We start from the raw sequence: 23,286 nt of genomic DNA on the forward strand, positions 1-23,286 counted from the left end.
CTATTATCTTTATTCGAGCCTTCTTTTCCAACCTGCCTCCGCCAGCCCCACCCCACCCTAGTTATTCCTCCCCCCAGTTGCTCTCCTCTCACACCACTCTCGTTAGCTGGGTATAAATCTCCAGAACTAACCCAGTAATTTAACCCATTAGCATCTCAGATATGCGTGTGGCACCTAAATTACGACAGTGCAGAATAGTGATGCATGTAGCCTCGGCTGGTGAATTTACAACGTCTCGTTACATATTCAGCCGGCATAAATCAAGCGCTCCCCACTGACATGCGGCCTTATGGGTAGGCACGGGCCGAGGTGGAGGGAACAGTCTCAGAGACGCGAGTTAGTTAATCATGTGGAAATAAGAAACATAACCTAGATACACACACACACACAACCTTGTACTTCTATACTTGTGAGGCCCATTGATATAATGCATTCCCAAGCCCTAAACTGAACCATCACAACTAAAATCCCCTTAGTCTAAACCTAAACCTGATTCTAGCATGAACCTTAAAACCAAGTCTGAACCCTCAAACATTTGGAGATCTGTGCACCGGCCAAAATGTACTCACTTTCCAAAAATGTCCTCACTACCAAGGTCTAACACCCAAATTGGTTCTCCCAAAGATAGCTATACAAGCACACACACACACACACACACTGATATAAGGAAACACATACGCAGATACATGCAGTGGTGCAGGCTACTTGAATACACACTGATACCACACAGAAAACATTGAAGCTCATTCACTCTCTTCCGCACAGACACTCTTGAGTAGACAGCGCAATCATAATTAACAAACTATACAAACAAGCACGAACAAAATAAAGTAATTACAGAATTAAAAACAATGCAACACTGAATCTAACCACAGATGTTTTGTTTTAGGCCCCTCCCTCATCTTCCCTCACTTCCTCTAACTCGTCCAAACACACACACACACACACACACACACTCTCCTGCCTAAATGAGCGTTTCCGTGTGTTGATGGGCAAGACAAAGAGCACAAGCAGCAACCACTGTATGTGTTGTGCATGTGTGTGTGTGTGTGTGTGTGTGTGTGAAGGCTTGTAGGCCTCTGGTGTTATCATAGCACGAGGCATCTAGTTGCCACAGCGGCGGTGGCGACAGCAAGTGAGTGATAACTGTAGTAAAAATGTAGTAAACAGCCTGAGTGATGGCGGCTGTCGGCGGGGCCAATTGAGCATGTGACATCAGCCGTGACACATCAGCGGAGAAGCACAACGGTAATGACAGCGTCGCCACGCAGCTCGCTCAGGCTATCTGTTACTGCTTAACAGCCGCCACACACACATACACACACACACACACATACACATACACAAATGTATCCACAAAATGAACATATTGTCACTGAAGGGAATAAATCTGACTTTCAGCTGCAGTTACAGCCTGCAATTGTTCCAAAATCGCTCCTAAGTCATGAAAGGAAATCTTTCTTTGTGTGTGTGTGTGTGTGTGTGTGTGTGTGTGTGTGTGTGTGTGTGTGTGTGTGTGTGTGTGTGTGTGTGTGTCTGTGTCTGTGTTTGGCCACTAATAACTCAAAGCAGGGAAATCTTAGGTGGGTTTGGGTGCAGTTAGGAAGGTGAAAGGTCAGAAGCTCGGGTCCCAGGAGAAGGACAACAAACACTGCTGCTCCCAGAGGAAGAGACTCTGAGCATCATTATAAAACACACACACACAAGGACACACATACACACACTCCCTATACCGTGAATCATTATAACATGTAGTCTTATAATGAGGTGGTCACCTTCTAAACCTTCTAAAAACTAATCCCCTGATGTCTCTCTCTTACTCTCACCTACCAGCCTCCCATGAGACCTGCTGACTGTGAGGCACTCATCATTAGACACAGGGACACAGACATGGGAGACAGACACAGACTCACACAACATATCTGAATGGAGAATATGGTCCATAGTTAAACAGTTATTAATGAATCCAGAATGTGACATTAACAATCACAATAACTGTGCGTCTCCGTCTTGAAAAAATGTCTAATAAAAGCTGCATAAAGGGAAAAATACTACTAGAAAATTTAAAAACACACCTGTAATGTTACCTGCAAACTTTTGATGAAATTAAATAAAACAGAACTTTATTTATACACAATATATGCCAAAGATGCTCAGTATATATAATAAAATGGACATATATATATACTGTTGGTTTTTCATAAATAAATGGCTATTTTTGAGGTGCATGATCCCTTAATTGTTAAGATTTAGGGATCATACACTTAACCAGGATACTGTTTCTGGAAAGGCATGCTGCTGTTTTGTTTTGTTTTGTTTGTTTTTTCATCAGAGTCTAGAAATAGTTTGGCACATAACCCCTCGTAAAAATCCCCGTGTAAAAACGGAGAATTGTCTTTTTAACTCTTCCGCTTTCGTATGGACAAAACAAATGTTATGTAGTGAGTTTTAAAGGTGGTGGTAGGTGGATTTTTTGACAGAGCCAGGCTAGCTGTTTCCAGTCTGTTAAACCAAGCTGGATGCTGATGTCAACCTACCCTTTAAACTAAGATTAAAAGAATCCCTTTACTGCAATATTTGCACTGAGACACAGAAAGTACATGGCAAAAATATGCAACATGGAAACCAGAGCACATAAACCATCTAAATCTAAAATTCTTACAGAATAATAGCTTCCAGCTGGCATATTCAAAAGATTATGTGCATGTAATCATCACTAAGGTGCTTAAACGCTGCTTTGGGATTGAAAGTCTTTATCTGTCTGTCCACACAAGCACCACAACCACTAACTTGTCATCACCTTTTGGCATTTGGGGCAGTTTCTCATAAGGCCGTGCATTGTAAATACTCCATGAAGACCAGTTATATTTATGCCAAAGCCACAGGTCACAGAGAAGAAATGCAGATTTACAGAAACAGTCTTTCATTTTAAATAAACACCCAGATAATAGCGGCAGGTTTGACACTTTAGCTGGCGAACACCTACGCAGTGTGACCCGAGTTCAAGTGTTTCTATCTCTCCGCTCGGAGAAAGACACAGAGAAGGAGGGAGCGAGAGAGGGAGAGAAAGAATGGGAGGACGAGGGAGAGAGCAGCATTTAACCTCGGAGGGTCAGACCAAAAATCCAGTTGGAATTCTCTGTGATCAATAAGTCCAAGAAATACATGCACCCACGCAGTGCTGTCACAAATACACAAATGCACTCAAAAACCTGAACAGCTTGAAACACACACTCAAACACGCACTCAAACACGCACACACACACACACACACACACACACACACACACACACACACACACACACACACACACACACATACACAGTGTGGAAGAGCTGGCCTCAGCTGTGCTCTCTTCTCGAGTGCTGCTCTAACTGACGGCTAATCGATTAGTGCTTGGTGACCTCTGACCCCGCTAGCTTCCTGTCTGACAGATTACACCTCCGCAGTTCCATAGGACTGCATTCGCCTGCCTCTGTGTGTGTGTGTGTGTGTGTGTGTGTGCGTCTCTGCTTTCTAGCTCCGCAACGGAACAGAAATAACGAGTCTCAAATAGTCCATTTCATAAACACCACACACGTAGGTTATATTTTTGAGTGTGTGTAATTGTGTGTGTGTGGTGGGATGTTTTTTGTCTATGGCGATGCAATACAAAGTGTTTGTTGTTGTTTGGGCGTGTGCTATGTGTTACCATGGTGACACAGACAGAGTGCAGATCAGGCAGCTCAGTCTGGGAGGGGTGATGCATTTGTGTGTGTGTCTGTGTGTTAGGAGGTAGATAACAATGCCCTTCTCGGCAGGACACTGGTGCTCTTTTCCTGGCCTGCTCTGCACGGGAAACACCGCCCCAACACACACACATTCACACACACACACACACACACACAGATATTTATACCTGTGTGGGTTACAATGACTTCACCAGCCTGCCCTGCACAGTCCTAACAAAGGGAAACAAGACCTCATTGTGGACTAGTGTCCCCCACCACACACACACACACACACACAAACAGGAGTGTGGTGCTTGCAGACTCAGCCGTCTGTTAGATCAGACAAGGTTAGCATTTTTATTCCGACACGGCTATTAATAATGAAATGATGCATGGCTGGCACATTTAGACTCTCCTCTCCTCTCTCCTCCTCTTCTCTCCAAATTCCTTTTTACAGTTGTACAAACTCTCATACAGTAGGTAAACACACTCTTGCTCGGCCTCCCAAAACACCCCAACCACCAGTTCACTTTGTGGTAAGGGGAAAATTCCCACTCCCATCAGTGTGTCTGTTAATGTGTGTGTGTGTGTAGTCTGCAGGGAGTTTCCAGATCAACTAAATTTGTTTGCTTTTTAATGACAGACCTTAAGATATTCACACACACATGCACACACACCACCACCAACCACCTATCGTGAATGAGCCACTCTGTGCTTTTCCCCTTGATACCTTACATGTGTGTGTGAGTGTGTGTGTGTGTGTGTGTGTGTGTGAGAGACTAATGGCTGTCCAGTTATGGGTAAGAGAGATCTCTGTGTGTAGGTACCCAGAGGCCTCTAACCACAGTCTCATCGCCCACCAGGAGGTTATCCACATACCACACGAAAACACATACATACATATACACACACATTTACACACACACACGTCAGCTAGTTGGGTCTTTTGTTCGCTTGCCGGTGAAGAAGTCATCCGGTCCAACAGTAGGTTACATAATTACTCAATCAATCAGTCAGTAAGTTTGAGGATCAATCAGCAGAGGCAGTAAATCAGTCAGGCTGTAGGTTAATTAGTCAGTTAGCTAATTAGTCAGTTAACTGAATGGAAATAATTGATATGGATTTTGCAAAAAATCACGTCTCCTGTTCCACGTCTCTGACACTCAGGCTTCCCTTCATTACACAACATCCTGTAAACTACAATGCCTGTGGCTTGAACTGATTTGTTCTGATTTGAACTGTCAGGACTATAAATCCCTGGAGTACTGTACCATAGCCTGGCTCCAGACCTCTAAATCACTGCCCACATGTTCGATTTTTTTCAGCAATTCAAAAACGTAATAATGGTTTTGCGCTCATTGATGGCTGTTTCACTGGCTGAAAGAACAACTGAGCCAATCAGAGGTTTGTAGGCGGGATTAAGAAGGGGCACAACATCATCCTGTGCCAGATGCAAATGGTGACAATCGTGTATGAGATTGACGAAGCTTTACAAGCTGCTGTCAACAGAAATAACAACTCTGGAATAGACTTGACAAACATTAAGTTAACCGTAAGTTAAAACTCCTCGCAAGTGTATCTGCAACTTCTGTGTCAACCAGAAATGACATAGATGGGAGGAATTACCGTGTCGCTGATCACTGTGATGAGGTGTGGATCTGGCTAATTATATCACGCACTACGTCAAATACTATTGTGAATCTTAAGGACTGGAGAGACTTATCCTTAAATCAAAGTCTGCATCTTTTGATTGTTCCTACATGCTGAAATTTAGAAGTTTCAATAAAGATTTGGATCGTGCAATAAACCAGGCCTGCTTGGTTCTTTTGGTGAATGGTTATAAATTATAAAAAGAAAAGTTTTAGAACATTTGATGTCTTAACATGGCCTTCGTCAGCTGGAGTTGATTAAGCAGATCTTTTCACTCTGCTATTGACTTAACCAAAGCCCTGATCTGTTCTACTTCACATGAGCTTCTGTGATATTGGTTTAATAACATTCTGCAAGAGCTACATACAGCTCGTCTGTGGTTTTATTGAGTCCACTTAGCTCCTCCAGAGATGGAGTATATGCAGGCTTCACCTCTAGGGCACCAATGATCAAATTACGCTTGTCTTTTTATCACTAAAAGTCGTATCACACAGTTGACATATGTCTTTTACTGATTTATGTGGCATTTTCTTTTGTGGGGATTCAGCCATTTCAATGCCAAGGCTCAGCTTCCCACTGTTTTACCAAAACAAGTTTACAGCACTATTTGGGATTATGATGGGTTCAGCCAGATCTTTCTCCAGCGCTAAACAAAATGTGGAGATACATTTGGCTGTGCGAGTCCAGTAAGTTCTACAGCTATGCTAGGAGCTCCGTGCAGCTGCACTGAGCTAAACACTAATGTCAGCGTGCTAACATCCTCCCAGAAACAAAGCTAATACATGCTAATTTTCATTAGGTGTAATGTTTAACTGGCCACCATCTTAGTTTGGCATGTTGGCATGAGAACATTTCCTAATTAGCACTAAACACAAAGCACAACTGAGGTTGATGGGAATGTCATATTTTTTATTTTTTTGGTCATTAACAAAAGTATTGGACAAATTCATATTTTGACCTCATAATGCTGCTAGAGGAAAAGTTAATAACCAAAGTCATGATAATAATCATACTGTATACTGTCCTCAACAAGACATGTATGTATTTAGCCTACCAGATTGCATGGAAATCTATCCAATAGGCTAGTTGTCACGAATATTCATTAAAAGCCAAAAATTTCACGCTCTGTAGAGCTTGAATAGCGGAAATACACATAAAGTCAAGTGAGTGATTCTTATTGTGATATATTTGATCTCCTTAGACTCGTTACCAGACAGATTTTTCACTTCACTTCACTTTTTCACTTTCTTCTTTAAGGAGAATATACTAATAAATGTGTCCAGTCCATTGTCATCTTAAGTGTTGTATACTTTAGCACAAAACCATCGAACCGCACACACACACACACACACACACACACACACACACACACACACACACCGTATAAAAGTAATTGTAGTTTTTGACAACAAGCAGCCTCTTGGAGTAAACGAGGCATCATAACAGCTTCGACAGGAACAGATGGGAAAATGTGTGTGTGTGTGTGTGAGTGTGTGAGGCCTGATGTCTGTGTTTGTAGCTTTTAGGGTAACGTGATCCCTGCCTGAGGGTGTGTGTGAGTGTGTGTGTGTGTGTTGGGGGAGAGTAGATTGGGAGACAGGAGCAGGAAGGGAGGATGAGGGAGGTGAAAGAGGAGAAAAGGGGGAGGACAGAAAGAGGAAAAGGTTTTGTGTGTGTGTGTGTGTGTGTGTGTGTGTGTTGGGGGGGGGGCAGGCACACATTACACATCTGCTTTGACTCCACTCCTGCTGTAGCCCATGGCAGTTCAGTTTTCCTGCTAATATTCACAGCCCCTTTCCCCTAACACACAGACAGCAAGATGGATGGAGAAAGGGAAAAGGAAAGCAAGGGAGGATGTAAAACTTTCCCTGTCCTCCTCCCAAAACCAAATGGACAAAAACAAACATATTCTGAGATCTATCCTCAGCCTGCAGCCTTGGCCTTTAGATATTTGTTGGGAGATGCACAAGAAGAGATACTTTTAGGCAAATAATGAGAAAAAGAAAAGCAGAGAAAATTAAAATATGATAAATAAAAGGAGAGAAAAAAATTAGAAACACAAATTGCTCCCAATATTCTCAATGCAACCTCCAGCTCTGACCCTGAATGAGCCAAGTGCTGTTAGTTTAGACAGTTAGTCTCCAATTGTGTGTGTGTGTGTGTGAGTGTGTGTGTGTGTGTGTCCATTAAGGCGGGCAGTTAAACCAAATCAGCAAGTAATGTGAATGCCGAGCTTCTAAATGCTAGGACAGGTGCAGACTGAGAGACTAAATGAGAGAAATGAATAAAACATCTCTCTCTCTCTCTCTCTCTCTGTCTCTGTCTCTCTCTCTCTCTCTCTCTCTCTCTCTCTCTCACACACACACACACACTCACATACAAGCACAAACAGTGAAAGAAGTGAACGCTGACATTAAGTCGATGGTATGAATAATTCCCAATAGCCCTCATCTCCAAGCAACTGCTGACCTTTAACACAGGAAGTGATACAGCACAGACAACAGAGAGAGAGAGAGAGAGAGAGAGAGAGAGAGAGAGAGAGAGAAGTATATAGTAATATATTAATAATATAGTAATTGTGTCTTGACTGCCTTTAATGAACGCAAAAAGACCAACATGAACCTGACCGACAGTATTCAGTCTAAACTAGTTCTACAAGATGACCATGAAGTGTGGGACCGGGACCTCTTGACCACTAGGGTCAACACTTAATACAGCCATGTTTTGAGCTAAACATCCGCATGCTAACATGTTCGCAATGACAATGCTAACATGCTGATGCTTAGTGGATGTAATGTTTACTGTGTTCACCTTCTCAATTCAGCGTCTTTGCTAAAACTTGCTAATAAGCAGTAAACAGAACGTACAGCTGAGGCTGATGGGAATGTCATTAGTGTGGCAACCCATTTGTTTTTATTTTCTCTTACAAACTGAATTCTTAAGCTCACGTTGCAAATTGTGTACAAAATGCTTTGCCGACATACTGTACCTAATTATGGTCATGCCAATAAAGCAAATTTGAACATGGGAGGATGAGAGGAGCTGAAAGAAAGGAGGCCAGCGAAGGAAAAGAGAGATGAGGACGGGTCAAGAAAGGAGACGGCATAAAATCTCACAATCTATTTTAGATGTGTGAGTGTGTGTGTGTGTGAGTGTGTGTGTGTCAGACAGTGACAGTTGAGCGAACAGTGACATACCAGGTAGGCAGAGATATTTTGGTAACTGGGACAAGAGAGAGAGAGAGAAAGATAGTGAGGAAGACAAAGGCAGAAAAGATGAAGAGATCGTTTAGAAGATCCCCCTCGCTCCCTTCATCGCCTTTCTTCACCTCCTCCCCCTCGTCCTCCTCCTCCAGCTGATTGACAGCGCCCCCTCCTCCCCCACCCGGCGCTCTTTGATTGACAGGACTCCCCAGACTGAAGCTCTTATCCCCTGAAACAAACCCTGCTCTGCTCCTTCTCACCTCCTTTCTCTCCTCTGTCTGCCGAGACAGGCCTCCTCCCTCCTGCTCTCCCTCTCCTCCTCCCGCTCTCCTCACCCTCCTCTCCTCCTTTCTTCCTTTTACTCCCTGTAAATGCTTTCTTACCATCATGTTCACCTCCTTCTATCGTTCTCCCAGTCTGTCCTCTCTTTCCCATCATCTCTTCCTCAAGCTGTGACCCCTCTTAACCCTATAGATTACACACACACACACACACGCACATACACACACACGCACACACACAGGGAACCCCTTAAATCCCTCAGGCTTATGTGGGCCCCTTTAGACTTTGAGAGGATACACACTAGTACCCATAGCCTCCCTGCACACACACACACAAACACAAATACACACAAAATATCACACACTCTCAAGTCTTGACACTGATCTGAGCCCTGACACACACTGCCTGAGACTATAGCCCCTGCGTACTACACACACACACACACACACACACACACACACACAGCCTGAGCCTATTAAGCCAATTGTAGAAGTCTAAACAGGCAGCGAACTGAGCAGTGAGGTAGGTAACCCCTCAGGGCCACAGAGGGAGTAACACTGAGTCAAAGAAGGAAAAGAGAAAGAGAGAGAGAGATGGAGGGAGGGAGGGAAGGGGAGAAAGGGGGGTGAGAAAGAGTAAAGTGGAGCCACAGCAAGAAAGACACGGAAAGAGAGAGAGATGAAGAAGGGAGGAAGTAGAAGTGTGGGAGGAGAAAGAAACAGAAAAGAGGAGATGAGGATGTTGAGTGATTGAGAAAAGACAGTAGGAGACAACAAGGAGGAGAAACTGAATGGCAGCCACACACACGCATGTGAACACACACACACACACACACACACACATGCACACACACACACACATGCACACACAAGCGGAGGAGAGTGGATGTGGCTCTTTAGGAGTCAAGCAGGCGTATGATAGGATATCGTTGCATGTCGTTAACCCTATATTAACCCTGAGAGGCAGCGGGACACTCACTGCACTACAACATGGATTAAATGGGCCACACACACACACACATGCACACACACTCACACATACACTAGCATGATGGACTAGCTGTCAGTCACACGCATACACACACAAATGCACACAAGGACTGATATCCTCAGTGACACCGTGCAATGAGCTGTCAATCACATGCAAACAGCCTCTTCTTCATTTCTTTCACCTGTTTGCACCAACGAATAAATGCAGCAGCCAGCGGCGTGTTTTCATTCGTTAAAGCATGATAAACACTGCATTACTTTTTATATGACTTCACAATAAAATGGCATTTTGATGTAATCTTATTTTCTTAATCTGATAGTGCACACTGTCCTAGATCCCAGCGTCCTATGTCCAGGTGCTTTAACAGGCACTGGGAGACATTAGTGCAATGACAAGAACATGATCCCCACCAGAGTACGCTGACAGTCAAACCACCACAGCACCAGCTCTGAACCGATCCTCAACTTTTTCTGCCGTTAGATGCTCCTGTTTATAATCCTATGTTTTCTGTGAACTCAGTTAGATGACACTGAAAAACAGCTGGCAAGTTGAAAAAGGGGAGTTTTTTTGAAAACTGAAGAGCACAGACAATATCACTGAGATAAAGGATGTTTTTTATTACTGGTAGGGCTGCCCTGTGAATTGACGGCTCGAATCATTAGTCGAGAAACCACAGATGTGAGTCACATTTTGTCAGTCGAATCATCACTCTTCCTTTTTGCTGCATCAAAACAGCACAGCAGGCTACAAACTTTACAGACTAAGTCTTATCTAAGAAATTACAAAACTAACTACTGGAAATAGAGATGAGTGGCGGAAACAGAGGGCAACGGGCAACTTGTTTCTTTTCACTGATCTGACGCTCTCAGCTTTGGGGTTGAATGCTAGCTGCTTTTAATCCAGAAGCTGGTCCCACCTCAGCTAAAGTTATCCACTGTTGCTGTGATTAACAATAAAATGTTAGTATTATTTTGGACTACAATAAAGGATAACTAGATGTGATTTTAGATGGACTTCCTGTTTATGAGCAGTTACACACTTAAAGCTATTTTGACTTTGTCTCTGTTTCTCCACATGTTTGTGTCGGACAGCGGAGATCCAGATGTTAAACTGAGAGGCTGTGAACCACTGTGAAGCAGAGGGGGGCGGGGGGTGGGGGGGGGGGCAACAGGAAGTATCCCACGGTATCCACGGTAACCTTGACATTCCATCCTGACCAAGTTCCCTGACATCTCCCACAATTCACTCTGCTCCTCTCCTCCAGCCATAAAACATACACACACACGCGCACACATACACACACTATTAGGCACCAAACATTAGTGCTCCAAACACTCCAGTAACACACTTATTATGACTGCACATCTATTATTCTGTTAGTTTGTGTCTAATATATCACCTATTCTTTCAGTGGCCCAACCCAAGTCACAGCCCCACACACACACACACGCACACACACGCACACAACACACACCTTCCAGGCGAATATATAATGGGGTGTAAGCTGAGATGTCTGAGATAGCCGACAAAAACAGAAGAATGTGGCTGCGGCGTAAAGATACTATAATGTCCTGCACACACATAAGTGCACACATATAAATGACACTATTACGTGTAGCTGTCGATCACGAAGCCTTTTGCACTTTGTGACACACACACACACACACACAAACTGAGATTTGTGCCCTTTGAAATAGCTCCATCAAAGCTCACTTTGAGACACAAGTGTTTATCCTCTTCATAAGATTTCTCCAAACACAAAAATAAGTGGGGGAGGTGTGAGAGACAGGAGAGCAGAATGGGTGAAGCTAAAAGTTGGAATTAAGGTGTTCGACTTGGGAGAGGAAAATTTCAACTCCTGTTCACATATCATCATACACTGCAAAGATATGACTTTCCTAACATTCAACGTATAATAGATACATAAAAGATATATTGGAACAATTTCTCTGTTAAGAGTGAGTGAGATCAAGTTGTTGAAAAATACACATTGACAGCAAACCTAGAACTGGTAGCACTGCTGTGTGTTTAAGTTTGATTTGATGTGATTTGATGAAAAAAGAAAATTACATGAAACATCAATTCATGTTCATGTGTGTTTCACTTTAGAGGAAAGATGAATAAAGTGTTACGCTACCTAAAACACATCCTTTGTGGTCTGACAGCATTACAATACCTCTACACATGTCACACAGCCTCAATAACTACACCGGGGTTACACTTCTCCAAAATGCCAAGAATCAGAAACCCATAAAATATCTTGATACTGTCTTTATGAAACCCATGGGTGTGCCCAAAACTAGTAATGGTGAGGTTTGCACTGATATTACAGTCACTTATAATCTAAAAATAACAGCTGACAGGTACGTATGTAGTATGTTGCAGTCAGTGATGAAGTAGTGAGGACAGCCTTTACTTCCAAAGTGACATGATTATGGTCTATATTAAAAAGGGTACCAAATATTTTCACATAATCATGAATCTTTACCATAAATTAGGTCATACTGTATGATATTTGCTATGATCTCATTATAACATGGAGATTAATGTAAATTCTATACTTTGTACCATGAGTTAAGGTGGGTTTTATCTTCTGCAGGTTACAACAAAAATGATTACTGGGTTCTCTGATAATGCGGGGAGAGTGATGAGAATCAGCGCTCTTTATCTCCAGTGAATTACTCTCCCAAACACACACACAGACACACACACACACACAGACAGACACGCACGCAGAAAAAAAACCTGCTCACAGAGGGTTAAAACAACTGCCAAGGAGAAATCAGATTAAAATGAGGTTGGATCTCATTTCAGTTTTTCTCTGTCACTTTTTTCTTTGCTCATGACCCATTTTTCCGTGCTGCTGCAGGAGAGACAGAAAGGGAGAGAGGAGGGGGGAGGTAAGGGGAGGATAACTTCAGTCCTCCATCTCGACAGACAGACAGGAAGAGAGGAAGAAACAGACAGACAGGCAGACAGGCAGGAAAAAAAAAAGTGGCAGTAAAAACGACAGACAGCTTCTGCTAGTAAACACTTCTGTATTTTGCATTATGTAGAGGAAACACACACTCATCTGAGCGCTGTTTGTTCACTCAGGTCTGAAGATGTGCATGAGCATGTGTGTGTGTGTTACATGTGCCTGAATCTGCCAGATATGAGGTAGTAACTGATGTGCATTTATGTCCGCCTGCACAGGTCAGCGACTACATTACTGAAGTGCACAAGCACATGTAAATGAAACGTGTGTGTGTGTGTGTGGACCTTAAATTCCTGCTACTTTCAAAAAATCACAGACACCGATGAGTGCTGCTATTTGACTCATAAATGCGAAGCTTCAGTGTCTCCCATCAGAAAGCCATCGATTCTATCTAAGGAGCATCTATTTCAGGAGTGACAGCAGATCATCACAACACACAAACATCCCGCCATTGAAACAGGTCAACACAGTCCCTCATCCAGCATATGTGTGTGTATGAGTATGTGTGTATGTGTGTGTGTGTGCGTGTGTGAGAGAGTGTGAGTGCGAGAAAGGCGAGGGAAAGATAGCGACGGAGTGAGAGACAGTACCTGTCGATGATAACAGGGTCTGAGGGTGTCTCATTACGGTTTCCACAGCTCTTCTTGTCACAGCAGCGACTACGAGAAACGAAGACAGTAGAAGAAGAAGAAGGCAAAGTTAAAAAAGACACAGAGAACATACAGTGCATTTCATGGGAGTTCAAATTTAGATGTTTAAATGGGAGTGTTACAGCATATTATGGGCTTTGTCTGTACTGATGTGGAGAACTTAACACCAAATTCAGAGAAATTGATCAAATCTGTCTAGAACGGGCCAACAGGAAGAGTCTGCTGTGCCGAGCAGGTCTACGCTGACAGCGCGGATAAAAATAGACTAATATGACAATGGAAAGTGAATGTAAAGCAGGATCTGATAGAAATACGCTGAGATTTTAGAGGACTAACCAGCTGCTGAGCTAAGCCATTTTGTGATAAGTTAGTAGTTTAGATTCGTGTATTTTAAATCAGATATATCACTGAAGACACAAGTGGATTCAGATCTTTGTGCTCCCCTGGATGCTTCATCTCACTGATCCCCCATCTGTCACGATTGAGTTTGTTATAGATGACGTGTACTTTGTTGTTCTGGTCAGTAGATATTTTCTTTTTTTCGTGGTTTCAGTGAACAGCTCCTGCTGCACTGCATTGCTTGTAAAAGCTAACTACTATGAAAGTTTGCCTGGCAGCTGCTTCTTTTCACACCTGCCAGCTCAAGATGCACCCCAGATCCCAACCATCCTTTGCCCAGATGCCACAACCAGTCATCAATCAAGGAGTTGCTTGTGCAGTCAGACTGTCCTCCAAAGAAAAATGACACAGAATCAGATTTCTCGGAGGATTTCTGCTTTGACTTTTAAAGGGGCACTCCACCGATTTCACACATGCATGTATAATATCTCCTGTGGCTATGCTATGGAGGTGCACCAGGGAGTATCTTGAAGATTGCTATCAAGTTGCATTATGGGACAAGTAGGCTGTAACATTGTTGGTTCATAACCCATATAAGAAACTAAAATTCTAATCTGTCTCTTTGTTAAGTCTGCCAATTTAATGTGCGATACTAATGGCATGGTACAGCATGGCTCAGCTTGACTCGACTTAACTTGCTCCATTGACAAAAGTTGTGAATAGCACCTGGTACCTAGTACTGTTTTGGTATTACCTCAGTTGAGGTTCCAAACGAGTCGAGCGGATACTAAAAGCTGATTGGTCACCACTAGGATCACCACTAGAATCGTCACCTGTGCAACATGGGACATCCCGTATAAACCTTTAAATAGTCCTGTCAGCAGAGACCACATTGTTTTTTACTAATTTGACTAGGATTTTAAAAAATGCCAGGGTGCAGGACCACACAATGGTCAAATAGCCACATACAGAGAATCAAGAACGCCGTCCCTTCAATATCCTCCATTCCTTCTCTGTGTTTGTGCTGTGTTGAAAATGTCACTGCAGTTTCACGCAGCGTTGCTATGACGATCAGCCTATATTGAGGACGTACTATCTGAAGTGGAAACAAAATCTAGAAAAGTAGCTGGTGCTAAAAGTGAGTCAAGTCGAGCAGAGCTGTACCATGCAGTTTAAATATGACTTAAATCATTGAACTATCCTTTAAACAGCAAACAAATTTACCATCATGAATATTAAGTTATATATATATATAATAATTTAAGTGACTAAAAGACTTTGATGTCTATTTTCTTATTGCCTTCTGGATAAAACACTCCCAGCAGGACAAACTCCTGTTTAGATCTGAAATGCCTGAAGACTCACTTAATGATTTTTTTTTTTAAATGAAGAGGTTCGTCAAGTAAAATTTTGAGATGTCTTTTAAAACACTATACATCCACTCTACTCTAACGTTATTGATGAAAAAGTGGGGGGTTGAAGAGGCCTGAGGCTCAGAAGAGGAGGGGATGGGACAACACACACACACACACACACACACACACACACAGGTAAAGAAAAAAAACTGGCATGTGCACCAAAATTCACACATATGTACTACGAGTCTGTCAAAGCCTTCTTGCCTTCATCAATTATGAATAAGGGCGTAAGCAGGAGGGGAAGGATAAAGCCGGGGGGGAGCGGTGATGAAGAGTGAAAGGGTGAGCGTGGGAGGGAAAGCTAAAACAAGAGGGTGAGAGGAAGGAGAGGGAGAGGGGGTTGCTTGGGTGGGAAGAAGAGGAAGGGGAGATGTCTCAGGTTTCCCACCAGTCACAGATGGCAGTGGTGGAAAGAAAGAGGCAGATACGTTACACCTTACACATTGTCTCCACTATCTGCTGCTCTGCCTCTCTTTCTGCTCTCCCTGTCATTTCCTTTCTGCTGCTCTATGAACTGGGTCACTTCACGGCCCTGTCGGAGGACAGCGCAGCACCGGCGAGAGGTTACGCAGGAGGAAAATGGAAGATAAGGGGATGGGAAAAGAGGAGGGCTGCGAGCCAGAGGAGGGAGGGATAGGGTGGGTGAGGGTGGAGTGTGACTAGGGGGGGAGGTAGATGGGGAGAGGAGATTAGGGGAAGACAGTAGGGGAAGAGGAGAAGGGAGCAGAGTGGAAGATGTTATAAATGGAGGGGTAGTGAGAAGGAAAACGAGGGGTGGGATGGGGGTAATGTAGCACTTATTGCTCTGGATCCTGGTGATCTAATCATCCGCTCTCCCCTTGCATCCCCCCCCCCCCCCCCTCCTCCCACCACACACACACACACACACACACATTCATAGAGTGCACACACACACTTTTTACACAATGGACTCTCAACAACACGAGTTGGAGATGCCATTTCCCCCTGTTCTCTATGTGAAAATGTAAATAATAGATGTTTACAATAGCTTTGGTTAAGGAGTGTGAATTATCTGCTTTCTCTGTTTTATATTATTGAGAATTGAATATCATTATTGAAGCCCTAAAGCCAACAACTGGTATGCAAATATCAGTAAAATACTAAAACAAACTAACGTCATCACACTTAGCGGATGCTTTTATCCTGTACAGCAGCGTCTTCTCCCACAGTATGAGTTCATCCAGTTCACACTAGATGTCTAATGGCGGACTACAACCTCTTTCTACCTCTTTCTCTAATCTTTTCATTATGCTTTTCATGATCAAATACTCATTATCACTAAAAGCCTTCTATAAGATAAACGCCGGTCTGTCTTGACTGGATGTTTGACTGCTGTGCAAACACTCTCGATCTATACCTCTCGTTAAAGGTTACTTTCTTTGAGCTAGTCTAAATAAACTGCATTTGTTCATAATTTGTTTTGGCTGTTTTCTTTTTTTCTTTTCATTAACCACAATAAATGGTTCTAGATTTGATTATCTGTGAGTGTTATTTCCTAATGAGCTATCCAGCATTTCAATATGAAAGAAGTCCTCATTTTCAAGAAGCAATTACTGCAAGTGAAATATTGCCAACATTTCTCATCAAAAAATGTTAACCCCTTAAACTCCCAGAACTTTACTTAATGTTCTATTGGAAATCCGTAAGTTTCAAAGGAAGCCGAATATGTTCAGGTTGGTTTGACTGTAACGAAATGAAATGTCTATAAATTGATGTTCAAAATATCTAGAATATATTTTTCAACCTGAAAGCTACTAAAGGGTAGACAACTGTTTTTTTTTAAATGCAGAGAGATTTAAACCAATATTTGTGCATTCGGCAGTAAAGCCATTCATGTGTCTGGGCCAGAGCTCCAACCAGGTTTGGGACGCAGGTCTGTGCGGTGGCAGATTGGCTGGGAGCATATGGCTAATAGCACCACCATGACAATGAGCCACACTGATTAATGGACGCCCTGAGCTCTTTGTGTGTGTGTGTGTGTGTGTGTGTGTGTGTGTGTGTGTGTGTGTGTGTGTGTGTTCTCTGTTGTGTGTTGTGCGTGAGGCCCCCCCCCCCGCTGCAGAATCAGCATGTGAGAACATGAGGCAACAGCCGTAACTTTGACCTCAGCCGCTGTTGCAGACAAGTGAGTGTTTACACTCCTTGCAGAAGTCCTACTTTTTACACTGCTGTTACTCCCACAGAGGAAATGTTTGAACATTGGAGGCCTTCCTACTGTACAAGTTCACACACACTTTTGCGTACATGTTATGCAAAACAGTTTATGTCCATTATGCACTCCCCACATGATGAACAACGATCATTTACAACAAAATCTGTTGCCAAATACAATTTATTTATAAATTCCTTATAAAGCATATCAGAATTTCAATGGGTTCTCCATAAACCTCTGCAGCTGAACTTCCTGAGGATTATTCAGTGAGCTATAGAATAAAATATTAGTTTGCCTGATTTCACAGCTAAAATCCCTGCTTGTGCATATAGATGAACCCCAATTTATATTGTTACAGTTAAAGTTGTTCTGTGACAAGGTCAGAGAATAAGAACAACTTAATTCATGTGCTAAATTTGAATTTTTATAACTGTGGAGTGCACGAGTGAGTGTGCATATGCATAGTTCTTTGTGTGTGTGTGTGTGTCGGTGTGTGTGCTTGTGTGAGACCCTGCCTATATTTTATAGTCAGATTGTGGAGGAAAGCCCATTTGTTAGCCATGAAACAACAGGAGGGTTCAGATTGACTAATGAGTTTCTCTGTGTCCTAATTAACCAGGCGTCACAGACGCACACACACCGCATGCATCCGCACACACACTTTCTATTGTATAGGATGGGTTGGTAAAATGCCCCTATAAATAGAACTCTTTCCTCCCAACCTACTTCCAAAGAAATTCATCTTTAGATTATAATTAAAGCAACAACTCTGATAGCTAAAACTCATCTTCCTCAACAGATATGGCTTCATGTGTATGCGTATGTATGCGTCTGGGTGTGTATGTGTGGGGGGGTTAATGAGGTTGACAAAATAAGAAATGTACGGAGTACAGAGAGGTGATTGGGGAGAACTTTCCTCAGACAAATAAAGTATGTTGCAGAGTAGGAGAGAGGAGAGGAGAGGAGAGGAGAGGAGAGGAGAGGAGAGGAGAGGAGAGGAGAGGAGAGGAGAGGAGAGGAGAGGAGAGGAGAGGCTGGAAGGATTGTTTGAAGATGGACAGGAGAAAATAGATTTGATGCACCCATTCTCACCTGCACATGATCTCATGTGTCAGCAGCACTCTGCACATCTCTGGGTTCTTGTCTTGACCTTCATATACAATCGCCTGTGAAGAGAGATGAAGAGATGTAGAGAGGCAAGGAAAAACAGAAAACAGAATACACACAGAGCGCAAAATCCAGCAAATAGTCTCCCCCCATCCTCAGTAGGGTGTTTCTTCACAACAGATCAAAGATCCAGCAATGGTAATAAAAATAAGCTCATAACCCCAAAGTCATACAGGCAGAACTGTCTTGATGTTTTTGTTCTTTAAAGGTAAAAGTTAATAGTGAAGAACAGAATATTGTGTTGTTGTCATCGATTCACAAAAAAAAAAAATAGAATAACACCAGCCTTATACATGAGGACATCCTTTAGTAAATGATTTTTTGAAAACTGGAGATAAATCTATAGAAAATGAGTTAACATAACATTTAACTTCATATCAACAATGTTTTAAACTGACTGAGAGTGAACATAAGCAGGTTGTTCGTAGTAGCTTGTCAGATCTTGTCATTGTCTGCAACAGTGCATGAATGCATAAAAACTTATTTGCATGTTTTCAGACCACTGCACCCTACATTTAGCAAACTGCTGTGAGGAGATGACTATATTTTGCAGCACGGCACTGTAGGAAAACACAATGACGATCGAACGGGGAGCAATAACAGCGTTTCTTATGCTGTAGCTGTCATGTACGTTTGTTTTCTTTCACCAGTTACACTAGCAGAGTGTTGGGTTGACAGGTTAGTTCCCACTTCAGCAGTAACACCTCGAAATCACACACACACTCACTCACACCCATCCTCTTCCAACTGGGTGTCTGTCACCCCCCCCCCCCCCCCCCCCCCCCCCAACACACACGCACCTTGTTCACACACATTGTTTTAGAAAACCAACTATAAAATAACAACCACATCTCACCTGCTCACATGCTGATCAGGTGAATCCGAAGTCAAACCTTGAAAAGAATAAAGTTGTACTTTCACAGAGCAGTGGCCAAACTTTCTGCTCTTCTAAAGGCGTTTCAGCTGAGACTTTACCTGCTTCTGTTATACAATAATCCTGGCTCCGGTATGGAAGCTCAGGATAAAGTGAAAGCAAACGTCACACACCACTAAGCTATCTATCAATCAATACACACGCCCTGTCTGTCTTTGGTCTATTCCAGTCTGTTTGATCTGTCGCTCCAAACTCCTGCAAGTCTCACAGAGTGACAAGCTCACTTTTCTCAGGGAGTGGTGAAGAAGTTTCACTGTCCTCTCTAATAGTCCTCAAGCGTGGTTCAGACTACCTGCTGCCATCACATTTGTATGAGTTCGTAAATGAAGGTCATTTCGCCGAGTGAACGCTTAACAACTCTAAACAAACAACTTGTGCTGAAGCTAAACTAAAAAATAACTCATTCAAATCTGTTACTGACAATAAATATTCACATATCATGCATACTCAGTGTGTCAACCAAAACACCCTTTAAATCACTGATTCAGTTTCCCAAGTGATTCCTCCTCCTTTTCACATTTTTGGTCAACATTTCTGTGCAAATCCCTCACACTAAAACGGCTGTTTATTCATGATGCCATTTATTCAATGGCAAAACTCGGTCAAGGCTGAATGGATCTTTGCACCGTAGGGTTAGAATTTGTGAAAACCGAGCTAAAAGAATTGGCAGACGATGAGGTTGTGCAAAGAAGTAGATTACAAAGTAGATAACGTAGTCTGAGCCTTTAGACTAGTGTTGTAAAAAAATCTTGCCTATGTGCGAGTGAGCTTGAACTGTCCCACCAGGGGCCCCAGGGCGAGCGTGTCCCATGTGGGCCCCCAGCATGAGCCAAGCCTATAGACTGAGCCCCTCATTTGTAGAAACTACAGCCTTACATTGTACTCAGAAACTAGCTTGGAGCTTTGCAGCATTAATGGAGAGCATTGACAGTGGCTGTACGGTCTGAGGGCCCCATTACAATATTGTTGCAGCCTAAAGCATTTCATACTAATAGCTAGTTGTCTCCGGGACCCTCTGTGTCTTCTGAAATTGAGAGCCCCCATTTGTTTCAGGCCCTGGGGCCCCTGTCAGTTATGATTTTCCATGCGTGTGCATATATTGCGCTTGAAAATCTCTGCAGAAAATGTATTGACACATGAACCTTGGAGCCTAAAGGGCTCCTGGTGGTCTAGGACTCCAGGGCATTGCCTGCCCTGTCAATGCGGGCATGACAAACAGGAATAATCTGACCTCAAAGCAGAAAGTGCAACTACAGGTAAACAGAGCTAGTGCTTACATCCCCAAAAGAGCTAGTTCTATGAAATCAGCTGTGTCAGACATGATGGGAGACAAGGGGCTGGCGTGCAACCTCAACCCAATGGGAAGCAAATTTATCTATCCAGAGAGCAAAATAAGCAGGTATCCATACAGAAAACATTTCAACTTGCAGCAGCCAAAGCAAAGAAGCTCCTGTTGACGCACCGCTGAGGTTGATCCAACGGCCACGACATTTGAAACGGTTTCTCTAATCCTTCTCCATCAAACTGTAATATTTTCCTACGGTGGCTTAATGACAGCAAATCTGAGTGTGGGAACTCTTAGGAAAAGTTAGAACCGAGCGAAGAGAAAAGGTACTCTGCAAGCCATAGTTCTGTCTATGATTAGACCTGCTCGCTGTGCTATGGGAAAAGAGTGGGCCAGGCAGCGTCCTCTGAACTTGTTTCCTACCCTGGACAAACATGCATCAGTGTCATCTCAACCTCTCCTGTCTTCTCTCTTTTTTGCACTTTTGCTCTTTTGTTCTCTCTCTCTCTCACACACACACACACACACACAAACCCTTCATACCTTGGGCCAGGTGAATACATTTATCTTTATGAACAGAATTAGGTCTGATGTAACTGAGCTTGCTTCCAAAATCACAGACGAGGTCAGTGCATCCGTATATACCACGTGTACTTTTAGAGTTTGTTGAATCTATCACCTCCGCAGCAGAATTCATCGTTGTGGTATGATGGACACACTCATTACCCATCTTTCCCGACTGTAAGCAGCAAGAGGTGTTCAACCAGCAAAAACAGCCCTATTTAGTGCAAAATGTTGCAAAAAAAAAATACAGGTAAGTGATAAAGTATGTAAGTAAGTCGCTTTGCGGATGCACAGCAAAGGATATCCACTTTTTTCCCAGCTTGCTTTGCCTAAGGTTTACTCATCTCCCTCTGTGCCAGACATGGCTTCAAATCAAACAATCCTTGCTTTGTTTTAACCCTGTTTGGACTTCAAGAAGGTGCCACTAACTGCATCATGATCATAAAAAGTTGCCACTCACAGAAACACCCTCCTAAACTGAAGCCTTATGTTTCTGATATCACTTGGTTGGTCTTGCTTGGCAACATGAGCCACCTGGAGCTCAAAGCGGGAACAAAATTGACAACACAAGGCGTGATGTGAAAATAATATTTTCTCCACCGTCAACAGGCCCGTATGTGAGAGTGTAACTTCTTCTTCCATCCCGGCCCACGTTTGTCTCAGCCTCTTCATCATACTGTCACCTCTCTTGCTCTGCTCTTCTCTTTCATCTGCTTTTTTTCCCCCTCCTCTGTCTCCTCCCTCTCGCCCGCCTCACCAGGCCTTTCATACAGCATCTCTGCCGCTCTCTCCTCCACCTTTGAAGTAGCGTGACATGCGTGGCGTGTAAACAAGGAGCGGTTAAGCAGGGGAACAAACTTCCTCCTGCGTTAGTGTCAGGTCGACTAGCGAGCTAGTGATCCGACAGGGCCGCAGTGACAGACGCTTTATTCTCTGGGACAGAGTCGTGATCAGCGTGCACCGCGCTCTGCCTCTGAAGACTGGGATGAGTTCTCCTCCTCAGTTTAACACAATCAGTGCTGGCCCTCTCTGCGCGCACACACAAAACAGGTAGACGTACAGAAATAGCAGAATAACAGAAATAAGTGCCAGCGTTAGCTGCCAAACATTACTTTCCTAGCAGAAGAATCAAAGGCAGGACTGTGAAATAAACAAAATCAATGGTATGAGCCTTAAAGAGCAGTACCCAGTAACACACTCAACACAACACCAACAACTACAACATGCATTTTCATCACTGACGACACTGATTAACAACCAAAGCTGAAAGTTTAACTACGTGAACTACATCCACATGTGTACAGTAATTGAGGATTTTGATGCATATTTTTGTATGTTCTAGAATTTTGCACATATTTTGAAATATAGACAATCAAAGTCGAGCCATCACTTCCAGACAAGCTGCTGTCTCACTAGTTTCTGTGGCTCTTATTCTTTATTGATTGGTCTTTATGAAATGTGTTGTAAGGCTGGAATTTATTATTTATTGCAAATGTTAATGTGATTTTATATTAGGTTTTGTTAGTTCTAGATCAGAGAACAATGTTCCAGTTTCACTTCAGCTCTCTATTGGCCTGTTTTACTCCAAAAGAAGACTTTTTTAACAGCATCTGAAAACATTAATAGTTTGGTTGCTGGCTGTGTAGTAAAATTCATGTCATTCAATTTAGTGATGATTAATGATAGAACATTCCAGGCTTGTGAATTAAATTTTGGTGGAGCTTCGCCTGTGGTTTTGTTTTAAAGCAGCGCTTCAAGTGAGCCAACACTCATCAGTACACAGTGCCAGCTCTACATTTTACTCTGCAGCGCACTGTACTTCATTACCCAGGGGGCAATGGGGCCACTATTTGACGCTCACCTGCCTGCTTTTCTCTGTTGGCAGCTCATGTAAGTAACATTACATTGACCGTACAATAATGTTTCCTGGCTCCAACACAAAG

General features: G+C 43.0%; 1 protein-coding gene across 1 annotated transcript in view; it reads right to left on the bottom strand.

Moving 5' to 3' along the window:
• The window catches only part of LOC139212788 (transcription factor COE1-A-like), an 82,895-nt gene that overhangs the window by 53,528 nt on the left and 6,081 nt on the right, over window positions 1-23,286 (bottom strand). The window contains exons 5-6 of the mRNA XM_070843320.1: window positions 18,486-18,559; window positions 13,404-13,472 (exon numbers count right to left, since the gene is read on the bottom strand). Of these exons, the coding sequence (XP_070699421.1) occupies window positions 13,404-13,472; window positions 18,486-18,559 (143 nt within the window). The remainder of the gene's footprint in view (window positions 1-13,403; window positions 13,473-18,485; window positions 18,560-23,286) is intronic.

This window comes from Pempheris klunzingeri, chromosome 14, assembly GCF_042242105.1.
Source record: "Pempheris klunzingeri isolate RE-2024b chromosome 14, fPemKlu1.hap1, whole genome shotgun sequence".
NCBI classification, from domain to species: Eukaryota; Metazoa; Chordata; class Actinopteri; order Acropomatiformes; family Pempheridae; genus Pempheris; species Pempheris klunzingeri.